The sequence below is a fragment of the Cetorhinus maximus genome, chromosome 18, assembly GCF_964194155.1.
Source record: "Cetorhinus maximus chromosome 18, sCetMax3.hap1.1, whole genome shotgun sequence".
NCBI classification, from domain to species: domain Eukaryota; kingdom Metazoa; phylum Chordata; class Chondrichthyes; order Lamniformes; family Cetorhinidae; genus Cetorhinus; species Cetorhinus maximus.
The window spans coordinates 76891501-76918961 of record NC_135896.1 but is presented as its reverse complement, the minus strand read 5'-3'; the positions used below and the strand labels follow the sequence as shown (position 1 = coordinate 76918961).

Genomic DNA, 27461 nt, shown 5'->3' with positions numbered 1-27461 from the left:
GCTGCTCCCAATGTGGTCTCCTCTACATCAGGGAGACCAAATGCAGACTGGTCTCCTCTACATCAGGGAGACCAAATGCAGATTGAGTGACTGCTTCGTGGAACACCTCCGGTCTGTCCGCAAGCATGACCCAGGCCTTCTGGTCACTTGCCATTTCAACACACCATCTTGCTCTCATGCCCACATGTCCGTCCTTGGCTTGCTGCAATGTTCCAGTGAAGCCCAACACAAATTGGAGGAACAGCACCTCATCTTCCGATTAGGCACCTTACAGCCTTCTGGACTTAACATTGAGTTCAACAACTTCAGACCATGAACTCTCTCCTCAATCCTCACCCCCTTTTTTATCCCCTTTCTTCTACATTCATTTTTATTTTTTATCCATTTGTTTTATTTTAATTTTTATACATTTATCCGTCGTTTTATCCCATTTTCTATTCTTTTCCCCCCCCCCACCACCGCCCCACTCCCCCCACCCATCCCTACAGGGCTGTCACTTGTTCCATGTTGTTCTTCACACAATGCTACCCTTGTTCTGCTTTAATCACATTCTGCTTTCTTTCCTTTATGCCACTATTAGCATCTTTTCAAGCACTAACCACTACCATTAATAATCCCTTTTGTCCTTTAGTTCATGACATCTTTGTCAATCCCTCCTTTGTCCCCATCTTTCACTGGCCTTCTATGCAGCTCCACCTGCCCCACTCCCCTTAAACATTATAAATTTAATCATATTTCCACTTCTCTTCAGCTCTGAATGGTCATATGGACTCGAAACGTTAACCTTGTTTTTCTCTCTCCACAGATGCTGTCAGACCTGCTGAGTTTTTCCAGCATTTTCTGTTTTTGTTCCTATAGACAAGGGCTTGTTTTGAACAACTTTCTTGGGCCACAGTTTAGTGAAAGGAAAATTTGCATTGTTATACCATCTTCCGTTTCCTCACATTGTAAAGCATTTTGAGACAGTAAAAAATTTAATATGTTAGCAAGACATGAGGTAAACGAATACTTGACCTAACTTTTAAGCAGTATCCCAAATGCAATATCAGTTCTCCACATGAGGGACACAGACAATGACCTTAGCATCATTAAATGGCTGCTGACAATTCAATGAGAGTAAACTTAATATTTGAAATAAGTAGGTTGGGTAATCCTAGATGGGCAGTGGGATGGGAGAGAAGGAATGAGAGACAGAAAGATAGGAAGTGAGGTTGTATATTACAGAGTCAAAATAACTGATAAAACACGTCAATAGTCAGCTTGATGGTAATATTTAAGTAAGTTCTTCATGCCTTGCTCGCAGTTGGGGTGCAATTATCTGTGAGCAGAGCTTGTGGCTCCATCAGTTTACAATATTTTTTGACTTGGATTGCCAGTTTGGACAGAAAAATCTCTCCTACTTTTAGCAGTGACAGGTGTGACATGAAAGGTAAAGAAACTTGTAACTAGGGAAAGATCAACTGGGTGCAAATGCTAAGACTTCATAGCTGACATTAGAGGAAAAAAAACATTTTTTAATTCTTTCATGGGAAGTGGAACATTGTTGACGAGGCTAGTATTTGTTGCCCATCCTCAATTGCTCTTTGAGTAGACTGTGAGCCACATTCTTGAACTGTTGCAGGCCATCTGGCGCAGGTAAACCTACAGTACTGTTAGAAAATGAGTTTCAGGGTTTGGTTCCACAACAGAGAAGGGACAGCGATATAGTTTCAAGTCAGCATGGTGTGTAGTTTGGAGGGGAACTTGCAGGTAGCTGTGTTGCCATGCATCTGCTGCCTTTGTCCTTCTGTATGGCAAAGTTCACAGTTTAGAAGGTGTGGTCGAAGGAGTCTTGGAGAGTTAGGATGCCCCCATCGACATCAGCAGGTGCTCACCACACAATATTGCCAGAGCTCAGCATGATAGGCATCACTCATACTGTGTATGTAAAGGCATGGAAAAAAGGAAAATCTGTGTTCTCACTGTAATCATCACTATTTCACTTACAACACTTAACTACCCCCTGCCATGCCCGATCTAAATTTCAAGAGTTCTGAAGCACTGCATCATTCACTCTTCTCCCAAAAAAGGCAATTTTCTTTTTCATCTTGCAGGAGCAAGCTTCAACATACACACAGAGGCATAATTTGTTTCTCTTATGTACTGAAGTTTATAAATTGTGAAATTATCAATGCATCTCACAGTAGTCCTGTGAGTTCAAGTTACCGTTTCATTCAAAAATCTATTTAGTTCTTAAGTTATTAGAATGAAGAGGTTTAAAAAAAATAGTATTTCCAACTGGCAAAGCAGCTTATGATTATCACCTAACTTCCAGTTCTTTTACTTGAAAGCTTTGGCATTAACTGCCGGGTAATTTTTAACAGCAAATTTGCTTTTGATGATAGTGCCAGTTTTGTACAACTGCACAGCAATTACTTTCTTTTTTATAAAAATGATAAAGTGTCCTTTCTGTTTCCCCCACCTTCTAGTATTGGAGTGGATGGAAGGCACTAGTCTTCCCTTCCAAGTGAACATCTGGTATCTGTCTCAGTATCACACTTAATCAGGAATGGTCAGCTGTAGGGAAGCATAACAGATCAAGTCTGCTCAACCATGCCTATAAGAAATGGTATTTGCATCCTAAACTGACATATCATTGGTGGTCGAACTGCTGGATTATTTTCAGCTATGATGTCCTCAAGTCAAGTAGCCTCCCAATAATCATTCTATTGCCAACAACAATTAAGATACTATATAGTACCGAATATTCAAAAAAGAACACGAACATATGAAGCTAGAAGGGCTATAAAACTGATCCCAGAAAAGATTGACAACCAGGTCTTTTAATACTTGAAAAGGACAAGAGAGAGGGGCTGTGGGAAAAGTTTGTTAAATTATGTAAGGTTAAACGAGTGGGCAACAAGGTGACAGATGGAGAATAATGTAGGGAAACAGGAGGTTATTCACTTTCGTTATTAGAAAAGCAGAATATTTTTTAAATGGCATGAAACTCAGAAAATGTTGATGTGCAGAGGGACTTGGGTATATTCATACAAGGAGCACAAAGTTAACATGCAGGTATTGCAAGCAATTCAGAAGGCAAATGGCACGCGGCCTTATTGCAAGGGAATTGGAGTACAGGAATAAGGAAGTCTTGCACAGACTTTTGGTGCGCCCATGCCTGGAGTACAATGTGTAATTTTTGTCTCCATGTTTAAAAGGATATACTCCATTGGAGATGGTACAACAAAGGTTCACTAAATTCACAGATCGTTAGAGCACAGAAGGAAGCCATTCGACCCATCATGCCTGCACCGGCTCTCCAAATGAACAATTCACCTAGTGCCATTCTCCTGCCTCTTCCCTGCAACTCTGCACTGTGTTCCTTTTCAAGCCACAGTCTAATTCCTTTTTGAATGCGATGATTGAACCTGCCTCCACCACACTCTCAGGCAATGCATTCCAGATTCTAACCACTTGCTGTGTGAAAAAGCTTTTTCTCATGGTGCTTTTGCTTCTTTTGGCAATTACTTTAAATCTGTGCCCTCTTGTTCTCGATCCTTTCACGAGTGGGAGCAGCTTCTCTCTACCTAATCTGTCGAGACCCCTCATGACTTTGAATGCCTTTATCAGATCTCCTCTTAGCCTTCTTTTCTCCAAGGAAATCAGTCCAAACTTCTCCAGTCTATTTTTATAACTTAAGTTCCTCATCCCTGGAACCACTTTTCTACACTCTCGCCAATGCCTTAAATTTGTTCCTGAAGTGTGGCACCCAGAACTGAACATAATATCCCAGCTGAGGCCAAGCTAGTGTATGATACAAGTTCAATATAACCTTCTTGTTCTTGACACATCAGGGAAGGGGAAAGTTACCTGGATGCTTTCTACCAGGAGGCAGTCACACCACTTAGGATAGGGTCTTCCGATTTAGTCAGTGGTCAGGGGCAGGAGGGTGTGACTGTGAGTGAGGAAGATAAGGGGACCCAAATGACAGGTGTGAGCGCCTCTGCATTTGTCCAATAGGTCTGAGGCTCTCTTAGCTCAAACAATTCAAGAATGGGCAACCAGGAGGCGCTGTGGGCCATCAGCAACAGTAGAATTGTACTCAACCACAATCTGTAATCTCATGGCCCAGCGTTTCCCCCACTCTACCATTACCACCAAGCCAGGGTATCAAACGTGGTTTAATGAAGGAGGGCATGCCAGGAGCAGCAACTGGCATACCTAAAAATGAGGTGTCAACCTGGCAAAGCTACAACACAGGACTTGCATGCCAAACAGCATAAGCAGCAAGCGATAGGCAAAGCTAAGCAATTCCACAACCAATGGGTCAGATCTAAGCTCTGCAGACCTGCCACATCCAGTCGTGAATAGTGGTGTACAATTAAACAACTCACTGGAGTATGTGGCTGCAAAAATATCCCCAACCTCAATGATGGAGGAGCCCAACACATCAGTGCAAAAGATAAGGCTGAAGCATTCGCAACAATCTTCAGCCAGAAGTGCCGAGTGGATAATCCATCTCGGCCTCCTCTGGAGGTCACGGATCTCAGTCTTCAGCCAATTCCATTCACTGCATGTGATATCAAGAAACAGCTGAAGGCACTGGATACTGCAAAGGCTACAGGCTGTGACAATAATCCAACAATAGTACTGAAGACTTGTGCTCCAGAATTTGCCACGCCCCTAGTCAAGCTGTTCTACAACACTGGCATCTACCCAGCAATGCAGAAAATTGTCCAGGTATGTCCTGTACACAAAAAGTGGAACAAATCTAACACGGCCAATTACCGTCCCAGTTTACTCTCGGTCATCAGTAAAGTGATGGAAGGTGGAATCAACAGTGCTATCAAGCAGAAACAAAAATACCTGGTAAAACTCAGCAGGTCTGACAGCATCTGCGGAGAGGTATACAGTTGATGTTTCGAGTCCGTATGACTCGAACTAAGGAAATAGAGAAATGAGGTGAAATATAAGCTGGTAGAGGGGGGGTGGGACAGGTAGAGCTGGATAGGGGGCCAGTGATAGGTGGAGGCAAAGAAGGGATTACCAAAGATGTCATAGACAAAAGGACAAAGGGGTGTTGACGGTGGTGATATTATCTAAGGAATGTGCTAATGGGGACATTAAGGGTAGCAAGCAGGACAAGCTGGTGGCAGATGGCCCTAGTGGGGGTGGGGTGGGGTGGGAGGGGGGAAGAAAGGGATCGAAATGGGCTAAAAGGTGGACATAAAACAATAGATCGAAATAAATTTAAAAATAGGTGGGAAAAGAAAAATATATATTTTTTAAAATGATAAATTATTGGAAAAAGGGGGATCAGAAAGGGGGTGGGGATGGAGGAGAGAGTTCATGATCTGAAATTGTTGAACTCGATATTAAGTCCGGAAGGCTGTAAAGTGCCTAGTGGGAAGATGAGGTGCTGTTCCTCCAGTTTGTGTTGAGCTTCACTGGAACATTGCAGCAGGCCAAGGGCGGACATGTGGGCATGAGAGCAGGGTGGTGTGTTGAAATGGCAAGCGACAGGGAGGTCTGGGTCATGCTTGCGGTGTTGCACAAAGCGGTCACCCAGTCTGCGTTTGGTCTCTCCAATGTAGAGGAGACTGCATTGGGAGCAGCGAATGCAGTAGACTAAATTGAGGGAAGTGCAAGTGAAGCACTGCTTCACTTGAAAGGAGTGTTTGGGCCCTTGGACGGTGAGGAGGGGGGAAGTAAAGGGGCAGGTGTTGCATCTTCTGCGGTTGTATGGGAAGGTGCCATGGGAGGGGGTTGAGGTATAGGGGGTGATGGATGAGTGGACCAGGGTGTCCCTGAGGGAACGCTCCCTGCGGAAAGCCGCCAGGGGGGTGAAGGGAAGATGTGTTTGGTGGTGGCATCATGCTGGAGTTGGCAGAAATGGCGGAGGATGATCCTTTGAACGCGGAGGCTGGTGGGGTGATAAGTGAGGACAAGGAGGACCCTATCATGGTTCTGGGAGGGAGAGGAAGGTGTGAGGGCAGATGTGCGGGAGAAGGGCAGGATACGGTTGAGGGCCCTGTCAACCACCGTGGGTGGAAAACATGTCAGAGGAACTGTTTTGGAAAGTGGCATCATCAGAGGCACATGCAACATTTTCCACCCACGGTGGTTGACAGGGCCCTCAACCGTGTCCGGCCCATCTCCCGCGCATCCGCCCTCACACCTTCCTCTCCCTCCCAGAACCATGATAGGATCCTCCTTGTCCTCACTTATCACCCCACCAGCCTCCGCATTCAAAGGATCATCCTCCGCCATTTCCGCCAACTCCAGCATGATGCCACCACCAAACACATCTTCCCTTCAACCCCGCTGTTGGCATTCTGAAGGGACCGTTCCCTCTGGGACACCCGGGTCCACTCCTCCATCACCCCCTACACCTCAACCCCCTCCCATGGCACCTTCCCATACAACCGCAGAAGGTGCAACACCTGCCCCTTTACTTCCCCCCTCCTCACCGTCCAAGGGCCCAAACACTCCTTTCAAGTGAAGCAGCATTTCACTTGCACTTCCCTCAATTTAGTCTACTGCATTCGCTTTGAACTTTGGGGATGTTACTCGCGTCTTCCACCATGAAGACTGACGCAAAGCAGCTATTCAGTTCCTCCGCCATTTCTTTGTTCCCCACTACTACTTCTCCAGCATCATTTTCCAGCAGCCCAATGTCCACTTTTGCCTCTCTCTTACCCTTTACATATCTAAAAAAACTCTTGCAATATTTTTTATATTACTGGCTAGTTTACCCTCATATTTAATCTTCTCCCTCCTTATTTCTTTTTTAGTTGTCCCTTGTTGGTCTTTGTAGGCTTCCCAATCCCCTGGTTTCCCACTGCTCTTCGCCGCGTTGTATGATTTCTCTTTAGCTTTTATGCTGTCCCTGACTTCCCCTGTCAGCCATGGTTGCCTCGTCCTCCCTTTAATATGCTTCTTCTTCCTAGAGATGAATTTTTGCTGTGTCTCCCAAATTACTCCCAGAAACTCCTGCCATTGCTGTTCCACTGTCTTTCCTGCTAGGCTCATCTCCCAGTCAATTCTGGCCAGCTCCTCCCTCATGCCTCTGTAGTTGCCTTTATTCATCTGTAATACCGTTACATCTGATTCCAGCTTTTTCCTCTCAAATTGGAGGGTAAATTCTATCATATTATGGTCACTTCCTCCTAAGGGTTCCTTCACCTTAAGCTCCCTTATCAAATCTGCCTCATTACACATCACTAAATTTAGAATTGCCTGTTCCCTAGTGGGCTCCACCACAAGCTGCTCCAAAAAGCCATCTCGTAGACATTCCACAAATTCCTTTTCTTGGGATCCACTACCAACCTGATTTTCCCAGTCTACCTGCATATTGAAATCCCCCATGATCACTGTAACCTTGCCTTTCTTACACGCCTTTTCTATCTCCTGGTGTATCTTGTGCCCCACATCCTGACTACTGTTCGGAGGCCTGTACATAACTCCCATTATGGTTTTTTTACCTTTGCGATTCCTCAACTCTACCCACACAGATTCTACATCATCTGACCCTACGTTGTTTCTTGCTACCGATTTAATTTCATTTCTTACTAACAAAGCAACCCCACCCCCTCTGCCAACCTGCCTCTCTTTTCAATAGGATGTATATCCTTGGATATTTAGCTCCCAGTCCTGATCCCCTTGCAGCCATGTCTCCGTGATGCCCACCACATCACACCTGCCAATTTCAATCTGCGCCACAAGCTCATTTACCTTATTTCGTATACTGCGTGCATTCAGATACAACACCTTCAGTCCTGTATTTCCCATCCCCTTTCTCACTGTCGTCCCTTTATCTGATGTGCTTGAAGTTAGATTCCTAGCCCATTCCAAACACTCTGTCCTATTTTGTGTTCTGGAGAATTTAATAGACTCTCCTGGGCTCTCCTTTCTTTTCAGTTTTTTCATAATTTTCCATGAAGTTGAATCTACCCCCCCACACGCTAACCTGCTGCTTTGTTTCCCATTATCATACTTCTTGGGAGTTTTACCCTTCCCTTCTCCCCAACTTTCTAGTTTAAAGTCCTGTTGACCACCCTATTTACCCTTTTCGCTAGAACATTGGTCCCAGATCGGTTCAGGTGAAGACCGTCCCAACGGTACAGATCCCTCCTGTGCCAATACTGATGCCAGTGCCCCACGAAATGGAACCCCTCTTCCCACACTACTCCTTTAGCCGCGTGTTTACTTCCCTTATTCTTGCGTCTCTATGCCAATTTGCACGTGGCTCGGGTAGTAATCCGGAGATTATAACCCTTGAGGACATGCTCTTTAATTTAGTTCCTAGTTCCTGATAATCCCCAAACAGGACCTCTTTCCTAGTCTTACCTATGTTATTTGTCCCGACGTGGACCACAACAACCGGATCCTCCCCCTCCCTTTCCAATATTCTTTCAAGCCGGTCAGAGATGTCCCTCACCCTGGCACCGGGCAGGCAACATACCATGCGGGACTCTCGATCCTGCTTACAAAGGATGTTATCAATTCCCCTAATTATAGAATCCCCTACAACTGCCACTTGTCTTTTTGCTCCCCCCTCTTGAATGGCCTCCTGTGCCGTGGTGCCGTGGTCAGCTGGCTCATCCTCCCTACAGCCCTGTTCCTCATCCACACAGGGAGCAAGTACCTCGTACCTGTTGGACAAGGTCAAGAGCTGAGGCTCCTCTGTTCCTGAACACAGGATCCCTCTACCTGCCTCACTTGCAGTCACACCCTGCTGACCCTGACCGAATTTGAGGTACTTAATCTACCGGATGTGACCACCTCCTGAAACAAAGCATCCAGGCAACTCTCCCCCTCCCGGATGTGCTGTAGCGTCCAGAGCTCGGACTCCAGCTCATCAATTCTAAGCCGGAGTTCCTCCAGCAACCAACACTTGCTGCAGATGTGGTCACTTCAGCTCGCAATGGGATCTGCCAGCTCCCACATCATACAGCTACAGCACATCACCTGCCCAGCCATCTCAACGTAATTAATTTATTAATTAGCTTTGTAGTTTTTTTTTCAAATTTGGTGCAGATTTCCTACCAACCAATCAGGTCACAGCTTTCCTGTGATGTCACCGTTTCGGTTTTGGCTTCAGTTACTCTGTGCCCCGAGGTCACCGCTCCAGTGCTCCTCCCTCCGAGTCTGCTCCCTGGAGACAAGGCCGCGAATCCCCGAGAAAAGCTAGATTTATACTCACCATTCCGGTGCTCCTCCCTCTGAGCCTGCTCCCAGGATTTACTCACCAATCAGCTGCTTTTTCTTTAAAATCCACTTTCAGAAGAGTGTCCCTCACAGGTCTGGTGCACTCCTGAAGGCACTGCCTCTTCCTTTTTTTTTTAAGGTTTGAGGAGGAGGGAGGGGTGGAAACACTACAACAATGTAACGTTTGGGGCTATTCCATTCTTTGACAGTGGGTCCTCCTCGATTCCCTCCTGAGGCGTGGAGTCTGCGGTGACTTCTCCCAGAATGCTTGTCACCTCTCACCAACACGCTCTGTTGGATGCTCTTCCTCCAGTTGAATGCAAGAGTCCGTCTCCTCGATTCCCTCCTGAGTCGCGGTGTCTGCGGCGACTTCTCCCAGAATGCTTCAGTCACTTCTCACCAGCGCCCTCTGTTGGGTTAAGCGCAACGCAAACTGGAGGAACAGCACCTCATCTTCCGACTAGGCACTTTACAGCCTTCCGGACTTAATATTGAGTTCAACAATTTCAAATCATGAACTCTCTCCTCCATCCCCACCTCCTTTCCGATCCCCCCTTTTCCAATAATTTATAATTTTAAAAAATATTTTTCTTTTCCCACCTATTTTTAAAATTTATTTCGATCTATTGTTTTATCTCCACCTTTTAGCCCATTTTGATCCCTTTCCCCCCACCCCACCCCCACTAGGGCCAACTGCCATTAGCTTGTCCTGCTTGTTACCCTTAATGTCCCCATTAGCACATTCCTTAGATAATATCACCACCGTCAACACCCCTTTGTCCTTTTGTCTATGACATCTTTGGCAATCCCTTCTTTGCCTCCACCTATCACTGGCCCCCTATCCAGCTCTACCTGTCCCACTCCCCTCTACCAGCTTATATTTCACCTCATTTCTCTATTTCCTTAGTTCTGATGAAGAGCCACACAGACTCGAAACGTCAACTGTATTCCTCTCCGCAGATGCTGTGAGACCTGCTGAGTTTTTCCAGGTATTTTTGTTTTAGATTTCCAGCATCCGCAGTATTTTGCTTTTATCTTAGTGCTATCAAGCAGCGCTTGTTTAGCAATAAACTGATGCTTAGTTTGGGTTCTGCAGGGTCACTCAGCTCCTGACCTGACTACAGCCTTGGTTCAAACATGGACAAAAGAGCTGAACTCCACAGGTGAGGTGAGAGTGACTGCTTTTGGCATCAAAGCAGCAATTGACGGAGTGTGGCATCAAGAAGCCCTAGCAAAACTGGATTCAATGGGAATCAGAGGGAAAACTCTTTGCTAGTTGGAGTCAAACCTAGCACAAAGGAAGATGGTTGTGGTTATTGGAGGTCGGTCATCTCAGCTCCAGGACATCACCGCAAGAGTTTCTCAAGGTAGTGTCCTAGGCCCAACCATCTTCTGCTGTTTTATCAATGAACTTCCTTCCATCATAAGATCAGAAGTGGGGATGTTCGCTGATGATTGCACAATGTTCAGCACCATTTTCAACTCCCCAAATACTGAAGAGTCCAAATGCAGAAAGATTTGGATAATGTCCAAGCTTAGCCTGACAAGTGGGAAGTAACATTCAAACCACACAAGTGCCAGGCAATGACCATCTCCAACAAGAGAAAATCTAACCATCACCCCATGACATTCAATAGCATTACCATCGCTGAATCCCCTTCTATCAACATCCTGGGGGTTACCATTGTCCAGAAACTGAACTGAACTAGCCATGTAAATACTGTGGTTGTAAGAGCAGGTCAGAGGTTAGGAATCCTGCGATGAGTAACTCACCTCCTGATTCCCCAAAGCCTGTCCACAACCTACAAGGCACAAGTCAGGAGTGTGATGGAATACTCTCCACGTGCCTGGATGAGTGCAGCTCCAACAACACTCAAGATTGACACCATCCAGGGCAATGCAGCTTGCTTGACTGGCACCCCATTCACAAACATTCACTCCCATCACCACCGACGCACAGTGGCAGCAGTGTGTACCATTTACAAGATGCACTGCAGGAACTCAAAGTCTCCTTAGGCAACACCTTCTAAACCCATGACCACCACCACCATCCAGAAGGACAAGGGCAGCAGATACATGGGAACACTACCACTTACAAGTTCCCCTCCAAGCCACCTACCATCCTGACTTCGAAATATATCACTGTTCCTTCACTGTTGCTGGATCCTGGAACTCCCTCCCTAACAGCACTGTGGGTGTACCTACACCACATGGACTGCAGCGGTCAAAGGAGGCAGCTCACCACTACCTTCTCATGGGCAATAAATGCTGGCCTAGCCAGCAATGCCCACAGCCCATGAATGAATAAAAAAAAAGTTTGTTTGGATGAGAGCAGGGACTGTAGGGTGGATGAACAAATTGATCATGGCATTGTGGTACAGGATGCCATTCAAGTGGGGAGAGCAAAAAGGAATGTAGTGGTAGTAAGGGACAGTATAGTGAGGGGGATGGACACTGTTCTCTACAGCAAAAAGCGAAAGTCCAGACAGCTGTGTTGCCTGCCCGGTGCCAGAGTTCGTGACATCTGTTCAGGGCTGAAGATGAACTTGTAGTTGGAGGGGAAGGATCTGGTCGTCATGGTCCATGTAGGCACCAACGACATAGGTAGAACTAGGGAAGAGGTTTTGCATGCAGCGTGTGAGAAGCCAAGTATTAAATTGAAAAGTCGGACCTCAAAGGTTATAATCTCTGGATTATTACCTGAGCTGCACACAAATTGGCATAGGGTACATAAAATTAGAGAAATGAACGCGTGGCTCAAAGACCGGTGTGGGAGAAGTGGGTTCCGGTTTGTGGGGCACTGGCACCAATACTGCGGAAAGCGGGGCTGTACCATTGGGACAGCCTGCATCTGAACCGTGCTGGGACCGGTGTTCTTTTGAGCCGCATAACTAGTGAAGTAGAGAGGCTTTTAAACTAAATAGTGGGGGCAAGGGATCAAATGTGGAAAGGTGTGGTATATCAAAGAGGAGAGACAAGGCAAGAGAGGAAAATAGTAACATGAGAAATGAAAATGGCAGGAAGAGAAAAAAAACCTATGAATGCACCAACAGTAAAACCTAGATGTTACAAAGATAACAAAAAGGCAAAACTAAAGGCTCTGGATCTGAATTCGCATAGCATTCCAAACAAAGTGAACAACTTGATAGTGCACATTCAAGGAAATAAATATGATCTGAAAGCCATTATGGAGACATGGCTGCAGGATGACGAGGATTGGGTCCTGAATATTGAGGGGTATATGGCATTCAAGAGAATAGGAAGCTTGGTAAAGGTGGACGGGTCGCACTGTTAATCAAGGATGTACAATAATCAGAGATTACCTTGGTTAAGGAGCTGAGGATGTCAATCAGTTTTGGGTGGCGATCAGCAATTAGCAGGGGAAATAATTCACTAGTGGGCATGGTCTACAGGCCCCTTAACAGTAACCATAATGTAGGACAAAACATACAAGAAGAAATATTGGGTGCTTGTGATAAAGGGATGGCAATAATCTACATATAAACTGGGAAAATCAGCTTGGCAGTGGCAGCCTGAATGAGAAGTTCATAGAATGCTTTTGAGATAGTTTCCTGGAGCAGCATATTCTGGAACCAACCAGAGAGCAGGTTATATTATACTTGGTATTGTGTAATGTGACAGGTTAATTAATGATCTCAGGGTAAAGGCACCCCTCGGTAGCAGCGACAATATATGATTGAGCTTTACCTCCAATGTGAAACGGAGAAGAGTGGGTCTAAGATTAGTATTTTAAACTTAAATAAGAGCAACTATGTGGGACAAAAGCTGTGCAAGCTGAAGTGAACTAGGATACTAGGCTAGAGGATAGATCAATAGAGAAGCAATGGCAGACATTTAAGTGGATATTTCAGAATACTCAGAATAAGTATATTTCTACTATAAAGGAAAATTCTAAAGGGACGACCCACCATCTGTGGTTAACTAAAGTTAGGGAAAGCATAATACTTAAGGAAAAAGCACAAAACAGTGCAAAGATGAATGGCAGGTCAGATGATTGGTCAGAATATAAAGAACGGCAGAGAATGACTAAAAGGTTAATCAGGAGAAAGAAATTAGAATATGAGAGGAAGCTAGCTAGAAATGGATAGCAAGAGTTTCTACAGGTATTTAAACAGGAAAAGAGTAAAGTGAGTGCTGGTCCTCTAGAGAGTGAGAATAGGGAGTTAATAGTAGATAATAAGGAAATGGCAGATGAAATAAACAAATATTTTGCTTCTGTCTTCACTATAAAGGTAACAAAAACAGTCCAGTAATAGCTGTAAATCAGAAGGTGGAGGGGAAGAGAGGAACTTGGCGAAATTACAATCACTAGGGAAGTGGCATTGAGCAAATTGATGGAGCTGCGGGCTGACAAGTCTCCAGATCCAGACGGACTTTATCCTCGGGTCTTAAAATAGGTGGCTAGATACTAACTTTTTGTGAGCCATGCATGAGAACACCTAGATCCCTCTGCACCTCAGAATTCTGCAGTTGTTCTCCGTTTAAGTAATAGTCTTTTTTATTCTTCCTGCCAAGGTTAACAACTTCACATTTTCCCACATTATACTGCATCTGCCAGGTTTTAGCCCTTCACTTAATTTATCTATATCTGCCTGCAAACTCCTTATGTCTTCTTCATCATAAACTTTCCTACCTCTCTTTGTGTCATTTGCCCTCACCCAAGTCATTGATGTAAATTGTAAAAAGTTGAGGCTCCAGCACAGACACCTGCAGGTCTCCACTCATCACATCCTACCAATCAGAAAAAGACCCATTTATGCAAACTCTCTATTTTTTGCCAGCCAGCCAATCTTCTGCCCAGGCTAATATGTTGCCCCTGACATGAGCTTTTATTTTCCACAATAACCTTTGATATGGCACCTTAGCAGATGCCTTCTGGAAATCCAAGTACAGCACGTCTACAGGCTCCCATTTATCTACAGTCCATGTTACTCCTTCAAAGAACTCTAACCCTGAATGATCTTGACAAGGTGGGCGTAGAAAGGATGTTTCCTTTTGTGGGTGAGTCCAGAACTAGGGGGCATTGTTTTAAGGTTAGGGATTGCCCTTGTAGGACAGAGATGAGGAGAATTTTTTTTCTCTCAGAGTTGTGCGACTTTGGAACACTCTGCCTCATAAGGCAGTGGAAGTGGGGTCACTGAATATTTTTAAGGCAGAGGTAGATAAATTCTTGCTAGGCAAGGGAATCAAAAGTTATCGGGGGTAGATGGGAATGTGGAACTCGAAACACAAACCAATCAGCTATGATGTTATTGAATGGTGGAACAGGCTCCAGGGACCAAATGGCCTATTTCTGCTCCTATTTCATATGCTCCTACTGTATGCTACTGCATACTGCACTCTCAACCTGTCCTCCACTTTCATTGACTTATGCACATGTACACCCAGGTCCTTCTGCTCTTGCACCCCGCCTGAGGATTGTATCCGTTATTTTATATTGTCTCTCCACGTTCTCCCTATCAAAATGAATCACCTCACATTTCCCTGCATTGACCTCCATTTGCCACTTGTCTGCCCATTCCATCAACTTTCTTCGTCCCTTTAATTCTACACTATCCTCCCCACAGTTTACAATGTCTCCAAGTTTCATATCGATTGCAAATTTTGAAATTATGCCCTGTCACCAAGGTCTGGGTCATTAATATATATCAGGAAAAGCCAGGTCCCAACACTGACCCCTGGGGAAGTCCACTTTAAACCTTTCTCCAGCCTGAAAAACATCCATTAACCACTACCCTGTTTCCCATCACTCAGCCAATTTCGTATCCATGTTGCTACTGTTTCTTTCATTCCATGAGCTATAACTTTGCTCAAGCACTGTATCAAATGTCTTTTTGAAGTCTACATACATCACATCAACAGCATTGTCTTCGTCAACCCTCTCTGTTATCTCTTTAAAAAAAACTCCAGCAATTTAGTTGAACAGGTATTCCCGTAAGAAATCCATGCCAGCTTTCCTTAATTAAACTGCATTTGTACATGTGACTATTGATTTTGTCCTGAATTACTGTTTCTAAAAATTCCCCCACCACCAAAGTTAAACTGAACTGGCCTGAATTTGTTGGGCTTACCTTTACATCCTTTTTTGAACAAACATGAAATGTCTGTAAATTTTCTAGTTCTTTGGCACCATTCCGAGTTTAAAGAAAAATGAAAAATTATGGATAGTGCCTCCCACAATTTCCACTCACTTCCCTCAGTATCCTTGGATGCATCTCACCTGGTCCTGATGCCACGTCAACTTTAAGTACAGATAGCCTATCCTATCCAATACTTCTTCATTATCAATTGTAAACCCTTCTGGTGTCTCAATTACCCCCTCTTTCACCATGGCCTGGGTAGCATCATCTTCTTTGGTAAAGACAGATGCAAAGTATTCATTTAATAGCTCAGCTATTCCCCTTACCTCCATCTGTAAATCCCCTTCTTGGACCTTAATTGGCCCTGCTCCTCCTTTTACCACATTTTTATTATTTATATGCCAAAAGGCAGCTTTGGGATTCATTTTTATGTTGGCTGCCAGTCTCTTTGATACTTCCTCTTTGCTTCTCTTCTTTGCTTTTTCACCTCCCCTCTGAACCTTTTATATTCAGCCTGGTTCTCAAATGTATTTCTGCCTGACATCTATCAAATATGCACCTTTATTTAATTTCTATCACTTCTGTCATCCAGGGAGTGCTGCATTTGTTTGCCCTACTGTAGTAATCTGATGTGTAATACACCTTTAAGATAAATGTTGTAATGTAAGATCACATGATCTTGATATCCAATAGCAGAGTAGCTTGGGCTACCTCTGTAGTCAGTAGTCTTGAGCTAGAGTCTGAAGAGTAAAGACAGAGTTTTGAGCTGTAAGCACACAAGTATAGCTACTAAGTTCCTTTTGTAAATAAACAGAATGCATTTCTTCTAAGAACGGTTTACCGATCTTCTCTGTCTTGGTACCAACTCAGTCACCACAAAACAAGCGTGCAACCTGGATCCTTTAGCCTCAACAAATCAGGACACTGGATCCAACTTTTCCCTTTTGAGGGAATATACCTTGGCTATGCCTGATCATCTCTTCTTTGAAGGTAGTCCATTATTCAGTTCCCGTTTTTCCTGCCAACCTTTGACTCTAATTTGTTTAGCACAGATCTGTTCTTACCCCATTGAAGTTGGCTTTCCCCTAGATAATTATTCTTACTCTGGATTGTTCTTTGTCCTGTTCCACAGTCAGCTTAAACCTTATGATACAATGGTCATTGCGCCCTAAATGTTCTCCTACTGACAACTGATCTACTCAGAGTCAGACATTTACAGCACAGAAGGAGGCCATTTGGCCCACTGTGTCAGCCTTGGTCAAAGATCTGACCACACTAATCCCATTTTCCAGCGCTTGGCCCATAGCCCTGGAGGTTAAGGCAATGCAAGTGAATATATAAATGCTTCTTAAATATTACTAGAGTTTCTGACTCAACCACCCTTTCAGGCAGTGGGTTCCAGACTCTCACCATCCTCTGGGTGAAAAGATTTCTCCTCAACTCCCCTCTTAGCCTTCTACATCTTACCTTAAATCTATGCCCCATGGTGATTGATCCGTCTACTAATGGAAAAAGTGCTTCCTATTCACCCTACCTATGCCCTCATAATCTTATACACCTCTATCAGGCCCCCTCGCAACCTTCACTGCTCCAAGGAAAACATCCCCAGCCTATCCAATCTTTCCACATAGCTCAAGACTCTCCAGCCCAGGCAGCATCCCGGTAAATCTCTCCTGCATCCTCTCCAGTGCAGTCACATCCTTCCTGTAATGTGGTGACCAAACTGCATGCAGTACTCTAGTTGTGGCCTAACCAGCGTTTTATACAGTTCCAGCATAACCTGCCTGCTCTTGTATTCTATGCCTCGGCTAATAAAGGCAAGTATCTCATATGCCTTCTTAACCACCTTCTCTCCCTGCCCTGCTACCTTCAGGGATCCGTGGATATACACACCAAGGTCCCTCTGATTTTCAGTGCTTTCCAGGGTCCTACCATCCATAGTGTAATCCCTTACCTTGTTAGCCCTCCCCAAGTGCATTACCTCACACTTTTCCAGGTTGAATTCCATTCCCCACTGCTCTGCCCGCCTGACCAGTCCATTGATATCCTCCTGCAGTTTACGGCTATCCTCCTCACTATTTACCACTCTTACCAATTTTTGTGTCATCTGCGAACTTCTTGTTCATACCCCTTACATTTAAGTCCAAATCATTTATGTACATCATAAACAGCAAGGGCCTGAACACTGAGCCCTGCAGAACCCTACTGGAAACAGACTTCCAGTCACAGAAACATCCCTCTATCAAGACCCTCTGCTTCCTGCCTCTCAGCCAATTTTGGATCCATAGTGCCACTTTGCCTTGGATCCCATGGGGTCTAATTTTCTTGACCAGTCTGCCATGAGGAACCTTATCAAAAGCCTTGCTAAAGTTCATAAGGACCACATCAAATGCATTACCCTCACCAACACTCCTGGTTACCTCCTCAAAAAATTCAATCAAACACAACCTTCTCTTAACAAATCCATGCTGACTATCCCTGATTAATCCGTATCTCTCCAAGTGCAGATATATTCTGTCCCTCAGAATTCTTTCTGGTAACTTCCCCAACACTGAGGTTAGACTGACAGGCCTGTAATTCCTTGGTCTATCCCTTTCTCTCTTTTTTAATAATGGGAGAACGTTAGCAGTCCTCCAGTCCTCTGACACCTCACCTGTGGCCAGAGAGGATTTGAAAAGTGAGATATCTGGGCTCTTGATATCTCTTCCCTTGCTTCCCTCAACAGCCTGGGATACTACTCATGCAGGCCTACGGATTAATCCACTTTTAAGGCCGCTAATACCTCCTCTCTCTCTCTATGTTAACTTCCTCTAATATTTCACAGTCCTCCACCCTGATGTCTATACCTGTGTTGTCCTTTTCCATTGTGAATACCGACGCAAAATATTCATAGAGGACTGTACCCACATCTTCTGGGTCCAAACTCAAGACTACAGAAAAAGGCCCTTCGGCCCATCGAGTCTGCACCGGTCAAACAAGTACCTAACTATTCTAATCCCATTTTTCAGCTCTAGCTAGACCCATAGCCTTGTATGCCAAGGCATTGCAAGTGCACATCCAAATACTTCTTAAATGTTATGAGGGTTTCTGCCTCTACCACCCTTTCAGGCACTGAGTTCCAGATTCCCAACACCATCTGGGTGAAAAAATTCTTCCTCGTAACCCCTCTAAACCTCCTGCCTCTTACCTTAAATCTATGTGCCCTGGTTATTGATCCCTCCACCAAGGGAAAAGTTCCTTCCTGTCTACCCTATGTCCCTCAATCTTATACACCTCAATCTCCTCTGCTCCAGGGAAAATAACCCCAGTCTATCCAATCTCTCCTCATAACTAAAACTCTCCAGCCCAGGCAACATGCCAGTAAATCTCCTCTGCACAAGTATGCCTTTTTAACCATCTTATCTACCTGTCCCGCTACCTTAAGGGACCAGTGGACATGCTTATTGAAACATACATGATTCTGAAGGGGTTTGAAAGGGTAGACACAGAAATTGTTTTCCTTGCCTGGGGAATCTAGAACATGGGAGGACAGAATAAGGAGCCATTCATTTCGACCGGGTTGAGGAAAAATGTCTTCACTGAGGGTTGTGAATGCTTGAAATTATCTATCCCCTGTGGATGTCCCATCATTGAATATATTTAAGGTTGAGAAGACAGATTTTTGTTCTCTCATGGAATCAAGGGATATGGGGAGTGAGCGGGAAAGTGCAGTTGAGGCCAAAGATCAGCCATAATCGTATTGAATGGTGGAGTAGGCTTCAGGGGCCGCATGGTCCACTTCTGCTCCTATGTCTTATGCTTGGACAAACTGGATCCAAGTAAGCTTTTCTGCTATATACAGAACTTACCCACAAGGCGTTATATTTACAAATTAAGAACTGAAAATAGAAATGTAGGAGAAACATTTCCTATTACTAAAAGGGTGGCAAGTATGTTGAATAGATTATTAGCATGGGTGTGGAACAAAAAAATGTCTTGCTGGGTTTCAAGAACGAACCAGACAGGCTCATCAATGAATAAGATTCCAGGTTATGAGAAATGCTAAAGGTAAGACTGTAGATACATGGGAGAGATGGACCAAAGGTCTTATCTTATCTGAAGCTGGTCAAATGCTGGGGTCTTAAGAGTAGATCCCTGATTTGTGCTGAATCAGCTGATCTCAGCCAGAGTAAAGGTAGAATTGGTCCTGGTTAAGAATAGGAAGGAAAAAGAGCAGCCAAGATTGTTACTCATGATTACTATCTTGTAACTTCTATTGGGGAGTGTACAGGTAGCACGAGGTAAGTGATAGATATTCTTCACAGTCAAACAGCCTTCCATTATTGCTTACCATTAAGGACAAAACTATATAAGGAATGGCCAAGATGGCAAGGTTGATAGTTCTTCACTGGGACTGTATTGCAGGGATAAGTGAGTGCTCCAAGCAAAGGTAAAAATTAATTTTAAATCCTTCTAATTATAATCAAAAAAGACAGATTACCATCAACTTATCTGAGCTGGATGGCAACACTCAGTACTGCACCCCTCCCTATTTTACCAAATAAACAACATCCTATTTAATTGTGACACTCAGTGTCTGATCAGTGTTTTGAGAGAGAAAAGTCAACAGTGCTACAGCTGGTGAACTTACAGCAGGACCAAACTTATGATGAAATTGGTCGATGATTATGTATTTCAAACTTTCATCATCCAACTCTGTAAGAAATCAACACCAGTTAAAAATCTGCAAATACAAATGTTTAACTTATAATCGTACATAAGAAATACACTGAACTATACTAGCAACAGCTTGGGGGAAGGGAGAAAAAGTACCATCTCCATTATCAATCATTTTTCAAATGTATCTTTTTTCTAGCTGAAGGGCGATTGTTGTGGAAATACTTATCTCAAAACTTTACTCCACTGAGTCTTAATTGATTCAATTACCCGTTTAGGCGTGAGTGAATTTTATCTTTCAATTTTGGTCCTCAAGGCCCAAGTGAGTTACTTAGTCCCATGTTAGGAGGTGGAACCAGATTATGGAGGATTTGCAAAGCAAACAGAATGCTGATTGACAGGTAAAACATCAAACTGTATAGTGCTCTGCTCATGTCGTGCCTTGAATACCTTGTTCAGCTGTGGTCCCAACGGAGACAGTCAAGCACTGGAGGTAATTTAGACAAGAGCAACAGATTTCTCCCCTATGTCAGAGGGCTGAATTACGAAAGACTGGAAAAACATGGGCTTTTCAGGTGGCTGCAGGTTGACCTCAAAACATTTCACGGCTCATAAACAGGAAGAAATGTTAACACTACTTCAAACTAAACCACAGTAGGAGGACAACAGGAAAACGAATGATGACAGGCTTATCTCAAGAAGTTCATCCTCATATAAAGCATGATTGGACTTCTAGCTGGAAATCATTTAAAGAACAATTGGATGCTTTTATTAGGGTATTTGGAAGGTTGCAGGGGACAGGAAAAAGAGATGGATTAAAGAGTCTTCCTTAATTGGTGGGCAATGGGCTGAATGGCCACTGCCGGGGGGGGGGGGGGGGGGGGGACCACCTGAAAGCTGGTAGAAGGGTGGAAAATTGTAAAATGACAACTCCCATGGTATTGCTCATGGCTGACCCAGGGCCTGGTGCCTGGCTATTGTTGTTTGGGATCTCTTCAGCTATCTTAAAGTTCATTCTGTATGGAAATGCTCATCTCCTTCTATGGGAACAGGAATCAGAGCAGCTGATTTGGGAAAATATTTTGTAAAAAAACATTTCTAGTCAGAGCCGCTGATTTGTAAAGCCCCTGGAACACAGTAATAGCTTGTGAAGCCAAATTTAAACTGAAAAAAAAATTACATACATAACAATTTTAAATTAGACGGAAACTTGAATATATCCCTGGGCACAAAACCACAAATCTGCACCAATGACAGGAACCCCTTGAGAGCATGAATTTAGACTGAAAAATGATTAAAATTAAATAAAATGTGCAAAACGTAAAATAAATGTACTTAAAAACATGAATAATTTGGTTAATATCAGGACCAGCTATTGAGTTTTTCAACATCACAGGCAAGTTGTTAACTGTAGTCTCTGAACTTCAGGCAAATTTGACAAAACTGTACAAGCTCCTAATTAGGAAAAGTCACATTAGCAACCATCAGGTCCATAGGGCTGGGCACCAAAGACCAAATCAGCTGGTTGGAAAATGATATTCACATGTGTGGAAGGATGTTGCTTGATCCATGAACATTACATACATTCTCCAATCGATTTCACAGAAATTTACCAGCACAAAAGCAGCTTATTTAGCCCATCAGGTCTGCGCTGATGTTTTTCTCCTCACAACTCACCTAGTTTAATCCCACTGTCTTGTTCTATCATCATATTGTTTCAAATTCCTTTTTTCACATAATTAATTACATTTTAAGGAGTCTGCTTTTACAGTGTTTTGTGTTACAAATTGTACACTCTAACCGTCAATAATGTAATTGGCCCTTCAGTTCTGCTGTGATTATCCTAATTTGACTCTTTTTGTCACCATCTTGCCAACCACGTAAAGTAATCACAACTCACCTCATCATAATCTTAAAAGATCTTTGTCAGGCTATTCCGTAAACTTGCCAGCTCCAGTGAGTACCAATTCTAGAAAGCCTCAATTTTTCAAGTCTCTTCCTATATAACGATTAACTCCTACTGACATCCCCATGAATCCATGTTGTACCTTTTCCATTGCCTTGAAACTCTGCCTTATACTGTGGTGCCAAAAACTCTAACTAGAGCCTAAGGTCTTGTACAATTTCAACATTATCTCACTGCTTTTTAAATCTATGCCTCTAGAATCAAAGCCAAAGATGATGGCTCTAGAATGTCCTCGTAGTATCAACAACCATTGCTACAATTTGCTGTACCCTCATTTAAGGTCTTCAGACATTTTTATCATTTTGTCCCTGAAATCTCAAAGCCAGCAGTTTAAAGCAGTCACACAACTTCACTTAACAGGAGTCTCTCCACACCAAATTAGCATGATACTGCCACCCAGCTCAAGTACCTGAGAAATGTTGCTCTCTGAAAGCCTTCTCTGGAGTTGTGTCCTCTGTTTTGTCCCTTTTGTTACTTAAGGAAAAAAAACAGTTAGGATTGAAAAGTGCTTCCCATTTTTTTTGTGTGCAAAGGACAAGCAATATAAATTACACTTGTTCCCTCGTGTTGGATAGAAAACAACAGAACTTCAAGTAGTAGGGATTGACTATTGTACAACCGGTCTGGGTAACCCAAATAAATCCTTCATCATAAGCAAAAATAAGACCTAGAGTTTCTGTGGCACTTTTCCTGACCACCGGACATCTCAAAGCAGTTAGAGCCAATTAAGTACTTTTAAAGCATAGTCACTGTTGTCATGTAGGAAACACGGCAGCTGATTTACACACAGCAAGCTCCCACAAACAGCAATGTGATGATAACCAGATAATCTGCTTTTTCAGTGATGTTGCTTGAAGGATAAAGCTCCCCTGCTCTTCTTTGAAATAATGCTATGGGATCTTTTACATACATTTGAGGGCTGCTGGAGCCTCGGTTTAACGTCCCATCTGAAAGGTGGTACGTTCAAAAATGCAGCTCAGTACTGTACTGGTGTATCAGCCTTGATTTTTGTGCCCAAGACCTCGAGTGGGACTTGAACCTGGAACCTGAACCCAGATTTGCAACTGAATTGGATAAAATGTAGTTCAACTTTGCCACAATTCAGAATAAAGATAAGCTCACACTTGGGTATCAACTGTCAATATATCAGTAATTACACTGCATAGCAATTACATTGTTAAAGACAAGGCTAGTTAAACAGGTGATGGGCATAGGTTCTCCCATCAAATCAGTGTAAGTAGATACAGCTGGAACACTCTGGGTGGGAGGTACTAGGAAGTCTGTTACACTGAAAAGCTATCTTAAGAATAAACCAACTTGTGGAAAAAGACTAGCTTTGAACTTTTTCTTCCATGACAAACACTTATTGTGACACCAATGGAGAATAGTTAGATCAGTGTACAGATCTTGTGCGAACCACTGTCTCCTGAGAAAAGATGGAGTTGGAGATTCCATGAACCGCCAAATGGATGGTTTAACAGTTGCAATGGCATCTGCCTGGCAACAGGCTACCAGTCATTTGAACCAGAACAGTACATAGCACGAATCTTAAAGGAAATTTAATGAAGCCTCCTTCGTGTTTTTGGAGTGCTCTTGAATCCACTTGCTCTCAAACTGTGGTGATGGATATGGTCATTGTTCTTTAGCTTAGGTCAGTGGTTCTCAAACTTTTTGATTAAAGGACCCATTTCAAATGGATTAGTACCGCACAGATGCCCTCCCCACCCCATCTAAATTATAATATTGTACTCAGAATGCTGCATGTAAAGAGCATGATAATATTTTTAAGAAAACAGGTATATACTTAGATATGAGAGATGGGTGTGCCTACTTCCCACTGAAGAGCTCTGTATCCTTGGCAGAAAAAAAAGCAGAGAGAGGGAACTGAAGTGATAGCAAGAGAAAGGAGACAGCAGAGCACATAAAACAGAGGCCATTTGGCCCAACACGTTCTCACCATTTTAAAAAGCACTATCCAGTTTAATCCAACATGCCAGCACTTGTTCTGTAGCTTTGTAGGTTATGGCACCTCAGGTGCATATCCAAGTGTTTTTTTCCAAATGTGATGAGGGTTTTGCTTCTACTATCTTTTCAGACAGTACGCTCCAGAGGCCCACCACCCTTTGGGTAAAAGAAATTACTCAACGACCCACCAATTACATTAAACCATTGTCCTGTGGTTATTGACCTCTCAGCTAATTGAAATAGGTCATAGAGTTATACAGCATAGAAACAGGCCCTTCAGCCCATCGTGTCCGTGCGGCCATCAAGTGCCGGTCCATTCTAATCCCATTTTCCAGCACTTGGCCCGTAGCCCTGTATGCTATGGCGTTTCAAGTGCTCATCTAAATACTTCTTAAATGTTGAGGGTTCCTGCCTCTACCACCCCCTCAGACGGTGTGTTCCAGATTCCAACAACCCTCTGGGTGAAAAAAATTCTCCTCAAATCCCCTCTAAACCTCCTGCCCCTTGCCTTAAATCTATGCCCCCTGGATACTGACACCTCTGCTAAGGGGAAAGTTTCTTCCTATCTATGCCCCTCATAATTTTGTATACCTCTATCAGGTCACCCCCTCAGCCTTCTTTGCTTTAAGGAAAACAACCCTAGCCTATCCAGTCTCTCTTCATAGCTGAAATGCTCCAGCACTTGGCCCGTAGAATGCTCATCCTGGTGAATCTCCTCTGCACCCTCTCCAATGCATCACATCCTCCCTATAGTGTGGTGACCAGAGCTGCACAGTACTTCAGCTGTAGCCTAACGTTTTATACAGCTCCAACATAACCTCCCTGCTCTTATATTCTATGCCTCGGCTAATAAAGGCAAGTATCCCATTCGCCTTCTTAACCACCTTATCTCCTTGTGCTGCTGCCTTCAGGGATCTATGGACATGTACACCAAGGTCCCTCTGATCCTCTGTACTTCCTAGGGTCTTACTATTCATTATGTATTCCCTTGCCGTGTTAGTCCTCCCAAAATGCATCACCTCATACTTCTCAGGATTAAATTCCATTTGCCACTGCTCTGCCCATTTTACCAGCCCATCTACGTCGTCCTGTAATCTAAGGCTTTCTTCCTCACCATTTACGACACCACCAATTTTCATGTCATCTGCGAACTTACTGATCATACCTCCTATATTCACATCTAAATCATTGATGTACACTACAAACAGCAAGGGTCCCAGCACCACTCCCTGTGGTACATCATTTGTCACAGGCTTTCAATTGCAAAAACAACCTTCGACCATCACCCTCTGCCTCCTGGCACCATGCCAATTTTGGATCCAATGTGCCAAATTGCCCTGGATCCCACGGGTTCTTACCATCTTGACCATTCCCCTCATGTGGGACTTTGTCAAAAGCCTCACTGAAGTCCATGTAGATTACATTAACTGCGCTACCATCATCTACACAACTAGTCACCTCCTTGAAAAATTCAATCAAATTTGTTTGACGTGATCTTCCCCTGACAATGCCATGCTGACTATCCCTGATTAATCCCTGCCTCTACAAGTGGAGATTAATCTTGTCCCTCAGGAGTTTTTCCAATAGTTTCCCTACCACTGATGTTAGACTCACTGGCCTATAATTACCTGGTTTATCCCTACTACCCTTCTTGAATAATGGTACCACATTCACTGTCCTTCAGTTCTCTGGCACCTCTCCTGTGGCCACAGAGGATTTGAAAATTAGTGTCAGAGCCCCTGCAATCTCCTCTCTTGCCTCACACTGCAGCCTGGGAAACATCTCATCTGGGCCTGGAGATTTATCCACTTTTAAGCCCGTTAAAACCGCTAATACCATCTCCTTTTCAATGCTAATTTGTTCAAGTATATCACAATTCCCCTCCTTGATTTCTATACCTACACAGTCCTTCTCCATGGTGAACACAGATGAAAAGTAATAATTTAAAACCTCATCGATGTCCTCCGGCTCCACACAGAGATGCCACTTTGGTCCCTAATGGGCCCTACCCTTTCCCTGGTTATCCTCTTGTCCTTAATATATTTATAAAGTGCCTTGGGATTTTCCTTTATCTTGCCCGCCAGTGTTTTTGCATGCACCCTCTTCGCTCTCTAATTGCTTTTTTAAGCATCCCCCTACACTTTCTATACTCCTCTAGGGCTTCCACTGTTTTCAGCCCTCTGTATCTGCCATAAGCCTCCTTTATTCTCCTTATCCAATCCTCCATATTGCTTGACATCCAGGGTTCCCTGGACTTGTTGGTCCTACCCTTCCCCTTTACGGGAACATGTTGCCCTGAACTCTCTCTATTTCCTTTTTGAATGACTCCCACTGGTCTGATGTAGACTTTCCTACAAGTAGCTGCTCCCAGTTCACTTTGGCCAGATCCTGTCTTATCATATTGAAATCGGCCTACCCCCAATTCAGGACCTTTATTTCCAGTCCTTCCTTGTCCTTTTCCATAACTACCTTAAATCTTAGAGTTATGGTCACTGTCCCCGAAATGTAGCCCCACTGACACTTCTACCACTTGTCCGGCTTCATTCCCTAAAATTAGGTCTAGTACCGCCCTTTCTCTTGTAGGACTTTCTATGTGCTGGCTCAAAAAGCTCTCCTGGACGCACTTTAAGAATTCCACCCCCTCTAAGCTTTTCACGCTAAGACTATCCCAGTTAAGGCAGTGGCGTAGTGGTATTGTCACTTGGCTAGTAATCCAGAGACCCAGGATAATGCTCTGGGGACTATTGTTCAAATCCCACCAAGGCAGAAGGTGGAATTTGAATTCAATAAAAACCTGGAGTTAAAATACCTAATGATGACCATGAAACCAATGCCGATTGTCGTAAAAACCCATCTGGTTCATTAATGTCCTTTAGGGAAGGAAATCTGCTGTCCTTACCTGGTCTGGCCTATGTGTGACTCCAGATCCACAATAATGTGGTTGACTCTTAAAATGCCCTCTAAACAAGGGCAATTAGGGATGGGCAATAAATGCTGGCCTAGCTAGCGACACCAAATCCCGTGAGTGAATAAAAAAAAAAAATCTCCACCTGAGATTTGCCTACTTTTCTGCTCCTCTATGTCCCCCTGACTATTTGGAGGCCTACAGTACACTCCCAGCAAAGTGATGCCCCCTTTTCTGGTTTTATGTTCTACCCACATGGCCTCATTTGAGGCACCTTCTAAGATACTGTCTCTCCTTACTGCAGTAATTGACTCCTTGAACAATAGTGCAATTCCACCTCCACTTTTATATGCCCCTCAGCACCCCCATCACACCTGAAGATTCTATACCTTGGAATATTGAGCTGCCAGTCCTGCCCTTCCCTCTACAATGTGTCTGTGATAGCAATAATATCATATTCCCATGTGTAAATCAACACCCTCAATTCATCTGCCTTACTTGTAAGCCTCCTTACATTAAAATAGATGCAATCCAACCTTGCATTATTCCCTTGTGCCTTAGCAGGTCTTTATTTGCCCTGCCTTCCAGACTGACTTAGTTTTTCCTCTATATTTGGCTGTGCATCACCCCCTACTGTACCTCCACTCTAACACCCCCACACCCCGTCCCCACAACA

General features: G+C 43.8%; 1 protein-coding gene across 2 annotated transcripts in view; it reads right to left on the bottom strand.

The window, feature by feature from the left end:
* Nucleotides 1-27461, bottom strand: part of exd1 (exonuclease 3'-5' domain containing 1) — a 71939-nt gene that overhangs the window by 34766 nt on the left and 9712 nt on the right. For both annotated transcript variants that reach the window (XM_078562993.1, XM_078562994.1), the window contains exons 4-5: nt 22325-22389; nt 19924-19988 (exon numbers count right to left, since the gene is read on the bottom strand). In XM_078562993.1, coding sequence (XP_078419119.1) covers nt 19924-19988; nt 22325-22389 — 130 coding nt within the window. The remainder of the gene's footprint in view (nt 1-19923; nt 19989-22324; nt 22390-27461) is intronic.